Below are 15,270 nucleotides of genomic sequence, written 5' to 3' on the forward strand. Positions count from 1 at the left end.
GGGACATCACTGTACATCGGTCACATGGCCTAGTTGCAGTTCAGGCCTATTCAAGTCAATAGGAGTGAGCTGCAATACCAAGCACTGCCACTATACAATGTATGGTGCTGTCCTTGGAACGTTACTGGGAACCTGCATCGCTCACCAGAGCTTTGGGGAGTGTAGCAGCTATCTGAAACAGCTGATTGGCAGGGATGCTGGAACTTAAACCCCCGCTGATGTGATAATGATCACCTATCCTGAGGATAAGTCATACATTATCTTTTCCAGGATAACCCCTTTAACTATGTTCAATTAGAAAATCAAAAGGAACTTCCTCTCATATGTTGGCTCTTCAGGTCAACTCTGTATCGTCATTGGCAGCCCTGTCCTGAAAAACCAGCTTGAAAAAAAAATCTGATATGCTTGCTCCATAGGAAATTCCAAAATTGACTGGAAAATTTGTCGATTTTACAATAGACCATACATAATATGTTCTCAGTGTTATTTTTCTCTGATCTTGTCTGTAATACTATGGGCACCAATGCCTCTTCTCTATGTTTTCCTGGTTTAAACAATTCAACCACTTCATAGTGGAAAATGGCACCTGGTACGAAATGAGATCAGAAAGTAATTTTGCTCTGTATCTGTATAACTTACCGTCTTCTAACGCCATTCAGATGGCTTTATTTGAAGTCTTACAACCTACAGTAGTTCTGAATGCACGATAATTAGGTAAGTGCATATAATTACAAAATTGCCACAATTGCGTTCCTTATGCACATTCTGCTGGAGCAATTAGTACTAATTGGCAAAACAGATAACTTCATTTTCTCAATGAGATGCAGAAAACTAATGTTTAAATGTTATTTTCTTGTAAATCACTTACAGGAATGTAGACATTAATTTTAAATTATAGGGTAAAATGTATCTACACCATAGTTTATAATGAATTGTGTTGTATGACAAAGAAGTCTAGCTTTATGCAATACTAAAAATTTAATTGAAAACGATTATTGCATTGGAATATTGGAAAGCATATTCATTAATTAGGAGTTTGGAAAAACTTGGTGGATATCCATTTGGAGTCTAAAACTTTTCCAGGAATAGAAACTGTGGGGGGAGAGTCATCAAAACAGGTGTAAAGGAAAAATGGCATAGTTGCCCAAAGCAACCAATCAGATTCTACCTTTAATTTTTCAGAGCTCCTTTGGAAAATGAAAGGTGGAATCTGATTGGTTGCCATGGGCAACTAAAACAGTTTTCCTTTACACCAGTTTTGATAAATCTACCCTTGGGTATCTAGAATGTCTATCAGTTTGGGAGAGAAAATGACTCAGAGACTTACTACACGTTATTCTAGCAGCCCTCCTGTTATCTTGTTATCCTGGCAGTCCCCTGGAAGGGGTACAGGGATCTGGACTTTGTTGCAAAGGGAAACCACCAAGCCACTACCTCCTGAAATAGTATCTGTCTAATAAATAGTCTCAGGTCAGGATGGACATCTCAAGGTCACTATGGAGATCAAGCAGAGGTCAGGTCAGGCAGTAAAGAGTCGTCTGGAAAACAGACAGAAGTCGGTACACAGGCAACAGACAGAACTATGGCGCAACTTTGCAGAGAACTAGCAAGATAGACAACCTATTGCTCAGGCACAGTTCCATAGGGGATTTGCCTTAAGTACCCCAAGGTGGCCAACCATTTGCTGGTGTGAATTGCGTTGCACACGCTGGCCCCTCAAGAGTCAGAGGGAAGGTGAGCCAACTGCGTGAAAAGACAGAGCTACCCTTGTGGCTGGACCCCCCAAGAAGAAGAGAAGAGTGGGAGGTGGGTCTGCTCCACTGGGAACGGGAACACAGGGGCAGGTGAGCAGAGCAGAGGCGGCTACGGACCATCACTGTCACAGAAAAAATCAGGTGGAAGAGAGGTGCATTGACCTTGAAGCTGCGAGGAGCTTTCTATAGGTTCTGAGGTTTGATTTTGTTATTGTTCAATTAGCTCATTATCCCCTTTCATAATCTTAATTTTCCTTAGGGTCGTTGGGATCTATAATATTACTTTCTGCTTTCATTGCCTGTTGGTATGATTCAGGACAGGAATTTTATTTCATGACAGCAACAAGCACCATGTGAAATGAACTCTGGAACCTTGCAATTCCCTTTTTACACTATAATATATAACAGATATGAACATTGTGATACAAGCCATACACTCTGCTGGTTATCAGAGCACACAGGGCATACCTTACAAGTGTTTCCTTGCAGATAGCAGAAAACACCTTGCCTGACAGCTAATAATGTGCTTGGATATCGTGACCCTGATATTCTAATACTAATTGGTAGATCTTGTAAAATAATTGATTATTTACTTGAACGTTTGTGATTCTGAGCATGCTCGTAAAGTCTTGCTTTCTTACTATGCTTAAAAAGAAGTGTAAATATAGGGGCTGCAGAAAGAACAGCCACGCCGAGGCTTTTGTGCATAAGGAGGCACAACAGCCACCGTGACACATAAGGAAATACCAGTGTTTATTCTGTACACTGTAAGTAAACCACAAAACGCAGGGCAATCTGCAGGCGGTCTGCCATAGAGCAGGAGAAGTGGAGCATATTGATATATAGTTTTGTGGTAAAAGATTCAGCAAAACATGTAAATTTTACATTTGAAGGCTATGTACATCTTTGGGGCAATTTTTTATGATTGCATTTTACTCATTTGGGACCAAATTATTTTTTTCCAATTGGTCCTAATTTAAAATGTTCAGCCGTTTCTGAGATACAAGGGTTATAAATCTGTCTGCAAGCTGTCACAGTCTGTTTTCTTTGAATCCTGTCAGCTGACAGCTAACGTGAAGATTTTTTTTAATGATCCCCTTACCTCATAAACACTGATTATAGCCAATTCTAATCAAAATGATGAGAATATGGCTTAAATAAGTGTTTATGAGGTCAGGAGATCAGAGATAAGGCTTCACATGAGCCGTCAGCTGACAGGATTAAAAGAAAACAGACTGTGACAGATTTTTAAGCTTTGTAAAAAAAAATATTTTTTAGCCCAAAATGAGTAAAGTGCAATCATAAAATAACTGACACCGAAGGTGTACATATCCCTTAAATTTCTTCTCTTTCTGAGCTCAGTTATACATAAGAAGGTCAGTGACTGACAGCTATCTCTGTATACATACAGAGAATGCTATCAATCACTGATAACACCTCCCCCATGTACAACTATCAGTGACTGACAGCTAGGTATACACATTTACACAGCAAATGCTATCAATCACTGATACCATCTCCCCCTACGTACAGCTATCAGTGACTGACAGCTAGGTATACACACTTACACAGAGAATGCTATCAATAACTGATAACACCTCCCCTATGTATGGCTATCAGTGACTGACAGCTATCTCTGTATACACACTTACACAAAAAATGCTATCAATCACTGATAACACCTCCCCTGTGTACACCTATCAGTGACCGACAGCTATCTCTATACACACGTACACAGAGAATGCTATCAGTTACTGATAACACCTCCCCTATGTACAGCTATCAGTGACCGACAGCTATCTATGTATACACACTTGTACAGCGAATGCTATCAATCACTGATAACACCTCCCCTATGTACGGCTATCAGTGACTGACAGCTATCTCTGTATACACACTTACACAGAGAATGCTATCAATCACTCATAACACCTCCCCCATGTACAGCCAAACTCAGAAAGAGCAGACACTTAAAGGGCATCTGTCAGCAGATTTTTACTTATGACACTGTCTGACCTGTTGCATGTGCACTTGGCAGCTAAAGGCATCTGTGTTGGTCCCATCCTCATCTGTGCCTGCATTTCGGAGAAAAATGATGTTTTCACTGCCTGGTCCTGTCAATCAAAGTGGAGAAGGTGCGTCAGTTGCAGAGAGAGAAGATCTCATTTGCTTATATTAAAACATCATTTTCTCAAGAATGCGGGCACATGGGACCAACACAGATGCCTTCAGCTGCCAAGCGCAGAAGTAACAGGTCAGCCGGTTTCATAGGTACAAACCTGCTGACAGTGTCATTGTACCTTAAAATTGTTTTGATTGGTGGGAGTCTGAATAAAAAAAACATTTATAATTAATGTCCCTTGATTCAGTCTTTTAACTACGAGTGCTGCAAAATCCTCACGTGGAGGTGTATATGTGCAACCTTTGCAGCTTCACATGGGTCCACCGGGTAGGGGTGCTCACTGATACCCTAGGTGCAGTTTTAACTATATTTTAGATTGCATGTAAGGTTCCAAGCTCATGAATTTCATTGTGTACATTCAGTAGCAGATTGATAGAGAAAATTAGGGTGGGATGCTATATGATGAGCTATTGGGGAGCAATTACTGTTCTTGCACAGGGGTCCTCTGTGGTGTCTGCCCCGGGACATGACTGGTATTATATGGTAACATGCATCGTGGCAGCTTCAATGATGCATTATTATACAGGAAACTATACAGGGAAATAATTTTGGGGGTCCACCTGTCTATAAAATGCATGTACCTATACATTTATGGGTATTTTTAATTGCATTATTACATTTATTGTCATTATTGAACATATAGGATATATCATTAATGAGGTCTGATAGATTACTTGCGAGGTAACCCATTGACTAGTGGCGAGCCTCCAACATCAGATCCAAATTAGGTATTTATTATGTCAGTGCCTGAGAGCATGATAGGATCCTCTGCTGTTCTGGTGCCCCAATCCAACCATGCACTGAGGGTATACACTCTTATATACTCAGCTGCAGTACACTAGTGTGCCTGCGGGGGAGCTGCAGGAAGTATGGACTTTATCAACATTTATGACAATACACAGAGAGTTGCTATTTTATCAATTTTCTAGTCTTGATATTTGAATGTCTCATATATTTTGCCTACTATCAGTAACAAAGTGGCTCTTATATATAATGGATGCATGCACCCTAATTATTTAATGCTATTCAACATCACTATCACATTAGCAAAGTGAGTGTTTTGGGGCTAAAGACCACAGCGCAATTCAGAAAACTGCAGAATCTTTTATGCCCGGGGTGGCTGCTACTTACCCCTAAAAGACCAGTCCTTTGTATGAAATTGTCTTATTCATTGTGACTCATGTGTCAAGTTGTGTTGCGTTTTATTAAATCATGAAATGTGGCTTATTGAAATAACTTAATACAATATGACAGATGCATTGTTTTGTGTTGGAAATATCTAAAAACAATTACGTTTGCTTATAAAATTGGGTCAGAACAAATTACATGAATGATGTGCAATAGTGATTATAGGATAATGTCAAAACAAGCTATATTATATGTGCTCTTATTACATTTTAATTATGATCAGATTTTTTTTATATTGGTTTACCCTGTAAAACCTCTCAGCAATAAATAAAAAAAGATGTAAATGTTCCCCAAAGGTTTTGTAGGGTGGGGGGGGGGGGGGGGGGCAAAGTATAAAAAAAATAAAAATATGAAGACAAAATAAAAAATAGAATAAAAAATATAAAAAAAATACCATCACACACACCACACCAAAACTTCTAGCCCCGCCCCCAGTGACCACATCACATATATGAAAATGGACATCATTTAAAATATGGAGTAAGGGGCTTAGAAGATGGGAAGCAGGCCACAGCACCAGACCAGTCCTATCTTCAGCTTGCTGCCTGGACTTCGCCTAGTAATTACACCTGTAGTGCCTCCAGTGGTATATTGCCCAAGTTGTCAAGGAAAGTGTTGTTCCAAGTTGTCGTCTCCAGTGCAGGTCACAAGCCTTTTCCAGTCTTTGGCCTGAGATACCTGTGTCCTTTGTACACTGCTTCATATAATGCCTTGTGGCTTACGAGAGTGAGCAGTAGGGCAGGGAGCCCATGCCCTGCCACAGTATTGAACTTTATCACCATTCTGCATTCTGAGAAGATAAGTACCTGATACCGACAGCGTTAAATACTACTGAGTGCATCAGATCATTGTGCACCCAGCCGGTGGCAGTGAGGAGGGTTTGGGCGGCCCCCAGGGCATTGGCCCACCAGGACATTTCCGTGTGAGGTTTATGGCCAGTTCACCCTTATACTATGCTTCTGCCAAGTGGGCTGAAACAGAATCCTGCTCCAGGAAAACACTATTCCTATGAGTAAAAGCTGCCAGTAAAGCAACTTACACTAGGCTATGATAATGCTATAAGGATGCTGCTCCTGATTTATGATGAGGTGTATGCCTCATTATAAATTAGATGCAGCATTTAGCAGTCCATATCCCTTCTGGCGCACAATTCAGTGTTCTTCTACGCCATTTTCTTGGGAAATTGATGAAGCTGGCAGAGAAACGGCACTTGCAAAAAATCTTTTGCACAAGTGCTATTGGAAAAGTTGCAAATGTGCAGTTTGCGACAATTTCACACCACAAAGGTGGTGTATTTTAATGATAAATGTGTATATACTATATATATATATATATATATATATATATATATATACAGTACAGACTAAAAGTTTGGACACACCTTCTCATTCAAGGAGTTTTCTTTATTTTCATGACTATGAAAATTGTAGATTCACACTGAAGGCATCAAAACTATGAATTAACACATGTGGAATTATAAACATAACAAACAAGTGTGAAACAACTGAAAATATGTCATATTCTAGGTTCTTCAAAGTAGCCACCTTTTGCTTTGATTACTGCTTTGCACACTCTTGGCATTCTCTTGATGAACTTCAAGAGGTAGTCCCCTGAAATAGTTTTCACTTCACAGGTGTGCCCTGTCAGGTTTAATAAGTGGGATTTCTTGCCTTATAAATGGGGTTGGGATCATCAGTGGCGTTGAGGAGAAGTCAGGTGGATACACAGCTGATAGTCCTACTGAATAGACTGTTATAATTTGTATTATGGCAAGAAAAAAGCAGCTAAGTAAAGAAAAACGAGTGGCCATCATTACTTTAAGAAATGAAGGTCAGTCAGCCGAAAAATTGGGAAAACTTTGAAAGTAAGGGCTATTTGACCATGAAGGAGAGTGATGGGGTGCTGCGCCAGATGACCTGGCCTCCACAGTCACCGGACCTGAACCCAATCGAGATGGTTTGGGGTGAGCTGGACCGCAGAGTGAAGGCAAAAGGGCCAACAAGTGCTAAGCATCTCTGGGAACTCCTTCAAGACTGTTGGAAGACCATTTCAGGGGACTACCTCTTGAAGCTCATCAAGAGAATGCCAAGAGTGTGCAAAGCAGTGATCAAAGCAAAAGGTGGCTACTTTGAAGAACCTAGAATATGACATATTGTCAGTTGTTTCACACTTGTTTGTTATGTATAAAATTCCACATGTGTTAATTCATAGTTTTGATGCCTTCATAGTCATGAAAATAAAGAAAACTCTGTGAATGAGAAGGTGTGTCCAAACTTTTGGTCTGTACTGTATATATATATATATATATATATATATATATATATATACACGGTATATAATATATTTAATGCCAGCCATTCAAATGCATAGTTGTCCAAGTAATATATGCTCATGCTAAGGTCTTCATTTCTGTTCAAGTGTAGGTCTCAACTTGGGCACCGTGCCCCCCATTTATAATGACCACCATTTACACAAATACAGCAGGCAACGGCAAATCCCTGTATTGGGATAGATGTTGCTGTATATATTGACATTGCTTTTTATCTAACTTGACTTTTGACTCCATGTTTCATAGCAGTACTAATGTGAGTATAACTTTCCTTCTCTTCTCAGGGCTCTTGCTGACGTGATGAGACAAGGTCACTGCTCGACAGACCCCATGGAGAGAGATGCCAACCTCATCGTTCACATGCAGCACTATGAAACCATGCAGTCCCGACCATCTGCAAATAACTTACGTGAGTCTTATCACATGAGCGCAAGTATTTGGTTACAGTCCCGCAGCAGGACGTATAACTAGATAACCACTTTATGAATGTTGTAATATGGGGTCATTTATCTCCCGCTGGAGGTTACGTAATTGCTTGGTCAGAAAAATGTGTACTTCTGTAACATCGTGCTATAGTGGCCTGGTGGTCCAGGGAGTGTGACATTGACTGGGGCCATCTTCATATTGACATCTGCAAACAGGTTTGTGGCTTCTTTCCCCTGGAATGGATTTTGGACAAATCTGTATGTTTTCTCCTTCATCTTGACCATGAAAGTCCGTAGTTTTGCTGATTTGACCCATTAAAGCCTCATTGGGATTGTATTAGGAATCAGGCTAGTTCTTGTCTGAGTTGTCACAAGTGTTGCATTAAGATTTGTACAATGGTGGGATTAACCCTCGTCTATGTTGATTCCTGTAAGTAAGTGCATCTGAAATGTATCTGGTTCCTTTTTGCCCTTGGCATGTGGTGATCACAGGATACATACACAATTTTATAAAATAAAATAAAAGTGGATATGGCACTAAATTATGTATCTATCTATCTATCTATCTATCTATCTATCTATCTATCTCTATTATATCTATCTATCTATCTATCTATCTATCTATCTATCTATCTATCTATCTATCTATCTATCTATCTATCTCTATTATATCTATCTATCTATCTATCTATCTATCTATCTATCTATCTATCTATCTATCTATCATCTATCTATATATTATGTATCTATCTATCTATCTCTATTATATCTATCTATCTATCTATCTATCTATCTATCTATCTATCTATCTATCGGCACAATTGTATATGGCTCCTGTTGGCATGAATTGCGTTTGCATGAAGATTGCCCCCTAGTGGAGGCAGGGCATGGCTAAAGTTTTTGTATGTACTGTATATGTGAAGGAGCAGTGCTTTGTGAGAAGGAACTTGTGTTTTATATCATTTATGCTGTTTCATTTAAGCTGTAATATTTTGTCACACTATATGACCAGAAAGGTGACCATTCCTATATGTAACTAGGTTTTTGCATTTAAAGGGGTTTTCCGGAAGTTCAATATTAATGGGCTATCGTCAGGATAGGCCATCAATATCTGATCAGCAGGGGTCCGAATCCCGGCATCCCCAGTGTTCAGCTGTTCGAAGAGGTTATGGCACTCCATCGCGTGCCATGGCCTCTTCCTAGGCCAGCGATGTCACATTCATTGGTCATATGGCCTATTTGCAGCTCAGTCCGATTCAAGTGAATGGGCCTGAGCTGCCATACCACACAGCTGCTATATAATGTATAGCACTGTCTGTGCTTGGTAAGCTGAGAAGAGGTTGCACCACTCATTGGAGTGCCACGGCCTCTTCAAACAACTAATCGGGAGTTGTCCCCCTACTGATCAGATATTGATGACGTATCAATATTGAACTCCCGAAATCCCCCGTAGCAATAATATTGTTAATTAGATGAAATTATGATTGTCAGTAATTAATATCACATGGTAAGGACATGTTCACCCTACTGGTCTGTACTATGGACTCCTAAGGCACCATATGGGCAACCTTTTTCCGCTAGAGGAAATGCTTTTAAATGGTTATTGCCCCATAAAACCACATGCCACAGTATTTTTCTTATAGATTCCATATAAATCAGAGGCTTATAGCGGTACAATTTTGACTCCAGTGCATTGATAGCACCACATTATGAATAACAGTGAAGTCACAGTGTTTTAGAATCATCTGTACATGAACTTATCTGTTAAAAGTATTTCCTAATTTGAAAAGTTTTAGCACATGAAATCTAAAAGTTGGAAGTACAATAATAGTAGGCGAAGGCTAGAACTTGTCTGTTTTGTGCGAAATTCCCTTTTCTGCTAAACCTTTGTTGAGGACTCCTTTTACCAGGAATCTTTGCCCATAAAGGACAAAGCATTTTAATTAGCGTCAACACATTTCTGCGAGAAATTTCACAAATTTGTTGAAATTACATCAACACCTAAAAAGCATTAATTTTGCTATTGTGAATCACAATAATTAGGCTGTGGGCCTTACGCATCGCCAACATGCAAAATGCCACATAAAACGACTGAATAGAGATTTAACAGCTTGATAGAAGACAAGTGCAGGACTTTTATTACCATGGTTCTTATGATCATTTTGTCCTCCACTGTTTCCTATGTCTCGTTTTTTCCTTTCCTTGATTTCCTAGCTCACTAACTGAATTTTTTTTCAGCACCTTTTACTTTTGAAGTGCATGTTGCTTATGAATCGTGGCGACCACAGGGACCTGCAGAGGCGCAGTGTAATCTCCATACTTGACGCTATTGTCTGTAAAGCGCTGCAGAATATAACAGCGCTATATAAATGTGTAAAATAAATACATAAATACTAAGCGCCTGGTGCATCATCATATGTCGTGTACCTTCCTTGTCTATTCTGATAATATGTCGCTCACCACTCCATCTTTTACCATTGGTTGGCTCCTGGGCAGATGTGAATTGTGGGACCCCTGTCCTTGACATACAGTTATTACACCGTCAACAGGAGCGATGATCTGTCCTTCAGATATACAGTAAATAAATGTACCTCTGCTATATCTGCGTGTGCTAGATCATCTTTCCTTTTAGGCCTCATGCACACGACCGTTCCGTTTTTCGCGGTCCGCAAACCGCGGATCCGCAAAAAAAAAACGGAAGCCGCCCGTGTGCCTTCCGCAATTTTTCGGAACGGAACGGGGGCGGCCCATTGTAGAAATGCCTATTCTTGTCCGCAAAACGGACAAGAATAGGACATGCCATCTTTTTTTTGCGGGCCCACGAAACGGAGCACGCGGAGTGCTGTCCGCATCTTTCGCGGCCCTGTTGAAAAAATGCGGCTCGGATGCGGACCACAACAACGGTCGTGTGCATGAGGCCTTAGGCAGTGTGTCCTCCCAAAGTCAAGAAGGATCCAGGCATGGGAGGAGGTTGGGTCTCCAACAAGGGGCTGGAGAGCAGGTGTTTTCTCTTATTCGCTTCAAAAAGTTGCAGGTCCCAAAGTTCAAAGCCTTATCTATCAGAAACGTATGACATATTCTCTGCACTGCCTTAATATAATGCTTTTAACTATGTACTGAACGTTGCCCAATAAACGGTCATTTGATAGCATACTTTAATGACATGACAATCATTTTGGTATTGCAGGTTGTAGGTTTTTATAACTCCTGGTGATTTTTACCAGGAGCGCAAATGAGTAGTGGAGCGTACGTGACAATTATTGGATGTATGATTTATACGTCATTTATGTATATTACTGGACCACTGTTCTAATCTGACCCTGATCTATAAATAATGGCTCATTCTGCACCAAGATGTGACAAAAGCTTGTCTGTAGGTTAGCGGCTGAAGATTCATCGTTTTGCGACAGAACTGTGCGATCCATCTATGACACAGACAGAGGTCATACATTATGTCTGGCATTACTGGAAAGGACATGAGACAGGACATGCATCTAACTGCATCTTTTCATTACGCTCTTTCCTGTTTGTGATGTATGTATAGCTTGCAGCAAGTGGATAAGATTGGTAGGCACTGGTTGGATTTATAAATCGGATGATTCTCTGCTATAGGCAGCGTCTACTATCTGTATGTGTCTGAATGTCAGTGTTAACAGATCAGTGTCACATTGATGACTACTGCAGAGAATAAAACATACAGTACCAATATAACCATATAGTGGAATGTATTTTTTTTTACCTAGCTCCTTAGGGTACGACCACATGGCATGGTCATGATCTGCTTGGTTGCTGCGGTCAAGAACCGTATGGCCAATTAGCCCACAGCTGCCTTTCATTTAACTAACTAGTTGGTCTTCATTGTTAATGGCTGCACGGTATTGAAGTTGCTGCTCGGCCATTAACGATGAAGACTGACTATGTCGTGTGGCCTTCATTAGTTAAAGGGGTGATCCCATGACCAATGTAAAAAATAAAAATCAGACATCATATAGGACATGACAACCTCTTGAACCAGCCCTGTACCTCACATGGATCCAGAGATCTCCACATTCATTGCTCTGCTAGATTTATATCAAGCTGGCGGCTCAAGGGGAGAGTCTTTTCTGCTGCAGCTCAGGAGGCGTGTCCATGCTCTCCCTATCACAGCTCAGGGGGCGTGTCCATGCTCTCCCTATCACAGCTCAGGAGGTGTGTCCATGCTCTCCCTATCACAGCTCAGGAGGTGTGTCCATGCTCACCCTATCACAGCTCAGGAGGCAGTTGAAGGATTAAACTGAGCATGTGCGGCCATCTCAGTGAGCAGGTCAAAGAAATAAAAAACAAACAAATTATATTGAATAACTAAGTTGCTATGCTAAATTTTATTATGTGCAATTACAAAAGAATTTAGATCCAGGTGCTGGTTTGAAAACTATAGAATATTTTTCATTGGACAATCCCTTTAAATAAAAGGCAGCTGCAGCAGCTGCTTGCCATGTGGTCGTAGCCTTAGGCCTCTTTCACACGGGCGAGTTTTCCGCGCGGGTGCAATGCGTGAAGTGAACGCATTGCACCTGCACTGAATCCGGACCCATTCATCTCTATGGGGCTGTGCACATGAGCGGTGATTTTCACGCATCACTTGTGCGTTGCGTGAAAATCGCAGCATGTTCTATATTCAGCGTTTTTCACGCAACGCAGGCCCCATAGAAGTGAATAGGGCTGCGTGAAAATCACATCCGCAAGCAAGTGCGGATGCGGCGTGATTTTCACGCACAGTTGCTAGGAGACGATCGGGATGGAGACCCGATCATTATTATTTCCCCTTGTAACATGGTTATAAGGGAAAATAATAGCATTCTGAATACAGAATGCATACTACAATAGGGCTGGAGAGGTTAAAAAAAAAGAAAAAATAATCCACTTGTTCGCGCAGCCGTCATCTCTTCTGTCTTGTTCTGTGAGCAATAGGACCTTTGATGACGTCACTGCGTTCATCACATGATCCATCACCATGGTGATGGATCATGTGATGGACCATGTGATGAGCGTAGTGACGTCATCAAAGGTCCTATTGCTCACAGAACAAGACAGAAGAGATGCCGGCTGCGCGAACAAGTGGATTAAGGCGAGTTAAATTATTATTATTTTTTTAACCCCTCCAGCCCTATTTTACTATGCATTCTGTATTCAGAATTTATTTATTTTTCCTTATAACCATGTTATAAGGGGAAATAATACAATCTACACTACAACTAACCCAAACCTGAACTTCTGTGAAGAAGTTCGGGTCTGGGTACCACAGTCAGTTTTTTATCACGCGCGTGCAAAACGCATTGCACCCGCGCGATAAAAACTGGACATCGGAACGCAATCACAGTCAAAAATGAATTCAATTGGGTACCTACTCGCGCGGGTTTGCCACAATGCACCGGGACGCCTTAGCCTCTATGTCTGTGATTATTGTCAATTGGTAGTCTGGTTAAACACCTGGCATTGTCGGATACTGCGCCTGCCTGCCGGTCCCCATTGCCTAAGACAGGGTCCAGCACAGATCTGGACAATACCCAGCTGGCCGGAGATATGAAAGTAGCCACCCACATCAACCAGCATTAGCCACTGTGGTGAATCTGGCACATCTGCGGAGTGTCTAGACTAATTTTACACTGTCTAAATCTTAGAAAGTATTATGGCATAAAATCAATGGCCATATGAATCAAAATGTTTGTCAATGAATTGTCTAGTATATGTGCCAACCGTTTGTGCATTCATGTTCAATTTTGTAATATACTGGTGCTTACTGTATCAACATTTGAATTGAGGGATTGAATCAGAGCAGGACTGGCCCATCAGGGGATTCTTTGGTGGGCCCTGACGTTCAAACCATGGTGGGTCCCAAAGGTTCAAAGGGAAAAAAAATATTTGGAGCTCACTTTGGAGCTAACCACTTACCGCTAGGGTCAATTTCATTGGTTCAAAACCTACTAGACTGCATTGATGATATAAGGTGGGCCCAAGGAACCCCAGTCCAGCACTGTATTACATGTCCCCAAATTTACCATAAATGGCACCATGCTCTCATCCACTTATCCTACAGAGTGATCCAAAGACCTCCATACACAGGTAATACTGGGACTCATTTATCTAAACTGAAAAACTGTCCCATGGTAACCAACCAGAGCTGAACTTTCATTAGGTTCTGTTCACATCTGTGTTGTACCTTCTGTTCATGATGCAAGCCACAGTGCTATGCGGAGCCATCATGAGATCGATCCAGCTGTAACCCAAAGGACCCTATTGATTTATTGGGGGTCTGTTGTAGTTACACTCCATCGTCTATAGTTTTTATGGTAAAAACAGTACAGTATGAACAAAGCCTTATAAAGGGAATCTGCAAGCAGATTTTACATGAATTGAGCGTTGGGGAAAGTAGTCTGAACATGCCCATGTTAGCTGGGTTGAAGGGGTATTTTTGGGGAAGTTATGTGAAGTTATCCACTATGCACAAAATAGGGGAAAACTACTAGATTCGTGGGGGTCTTACTGCTGGGACCGCCACTGATCACAATAATGCGGACCCTCTACCTTGTGGAGCCCTCTTAAATGAACAGAGCGGCTAGTCGGGCATGCATGCAGCCACTCCATTCTTTTCTATGGGAGTTCTGGTGTATAGCATTCGGCTATCTCTGGAACTCCCATACAACTGAGTGGAGCAGCTGTGCACATGCCCAACCGGTCACTCCATACCCCCACCGATCTAATGCTGATCCCCTTTCCACATAACTGGAACACCCCTTAATGCCGCCTGCACACATTGTGGACTACGCACGTTTTTTCTTTGCAGATTCTCATATGGAAAGACCACAGTGTAATACAGTACCAGCAAAGTGTATGGGATTTCACAAGTCTCATATACACTTTGCTTTTTCATTCCATATTAAAATTGACCCGCAGCATGTCAATTCTTTGTCCGGTATTTTTGTGCGGATTTCACCCTTTTCAATGCATGCATGAGATCTGCTGCAAAACTGCATCAAAGTAATGAATGCGGTTTTTGGTGAGGATTTGGTGCGGAAATGCATAGAAATCTACATAGAAATGTGTATTTTGTTAGTAAGCCTGCACATGTGCCCGCGCAGGTATCCTTGAGGCAAATATACCGGAAAAAATGATTTACTGCCCTGGCTTATCAGTGGCCAACTGAAGAATGAACGTCCAATGAATGCTTTAGACAGCATTATTATACAACGCCTGCATGTATAACACATTGTTTTCTCAGGTAGGCATATATTATCATGGCAAATGCTTTCTACAAGATCTATTTAGCATTATTCAAGGGGCTTTTCCTGGACTTGATGGTCTAGATCTGGTCTGGATATTGATGGTCTATCTTCAGGATAGGTTATCAATATC

The 15,270-nt window shown here is 41.1% G+C and overlaps 1 protein-coding gene across 1 annotated transcript in view; it reads left to right on the forward strand.

Annotated features, from left to right (window-relative positions):
* SHISA9 (shisa family member 9) overlaps positions 1-15,270 on the forward strand; it is a 420,563-nt gene that overhangs the window by 90,689 nt on the left and 314,604 nt on the right. The window contains exon 2 of the mRNA XM_040440298.1: positions 7,738-7,862. Coding sequence (XP_040296232.1) covers positions 7,738-7,862 — 125 coding nt within the window. The remainder of the gene's footprint in view (positions 1-7,737; positions 7,863-15,270) is intronic.

The sequence above is a fragment of the Bufo bufo genome, chromosome 7, assembly GCF_905171765.1.
Source record: "Bufo bufo chromosome 7, aBufBuf1.1, whole genome shotgun sequence".
Taxonomy (NCBI): domain Eukaryota; kingdom Metazoa; phylum Chordata; class Amphibia; order Anura; family Bufonidae; genus Bufo; species Bufo bufo.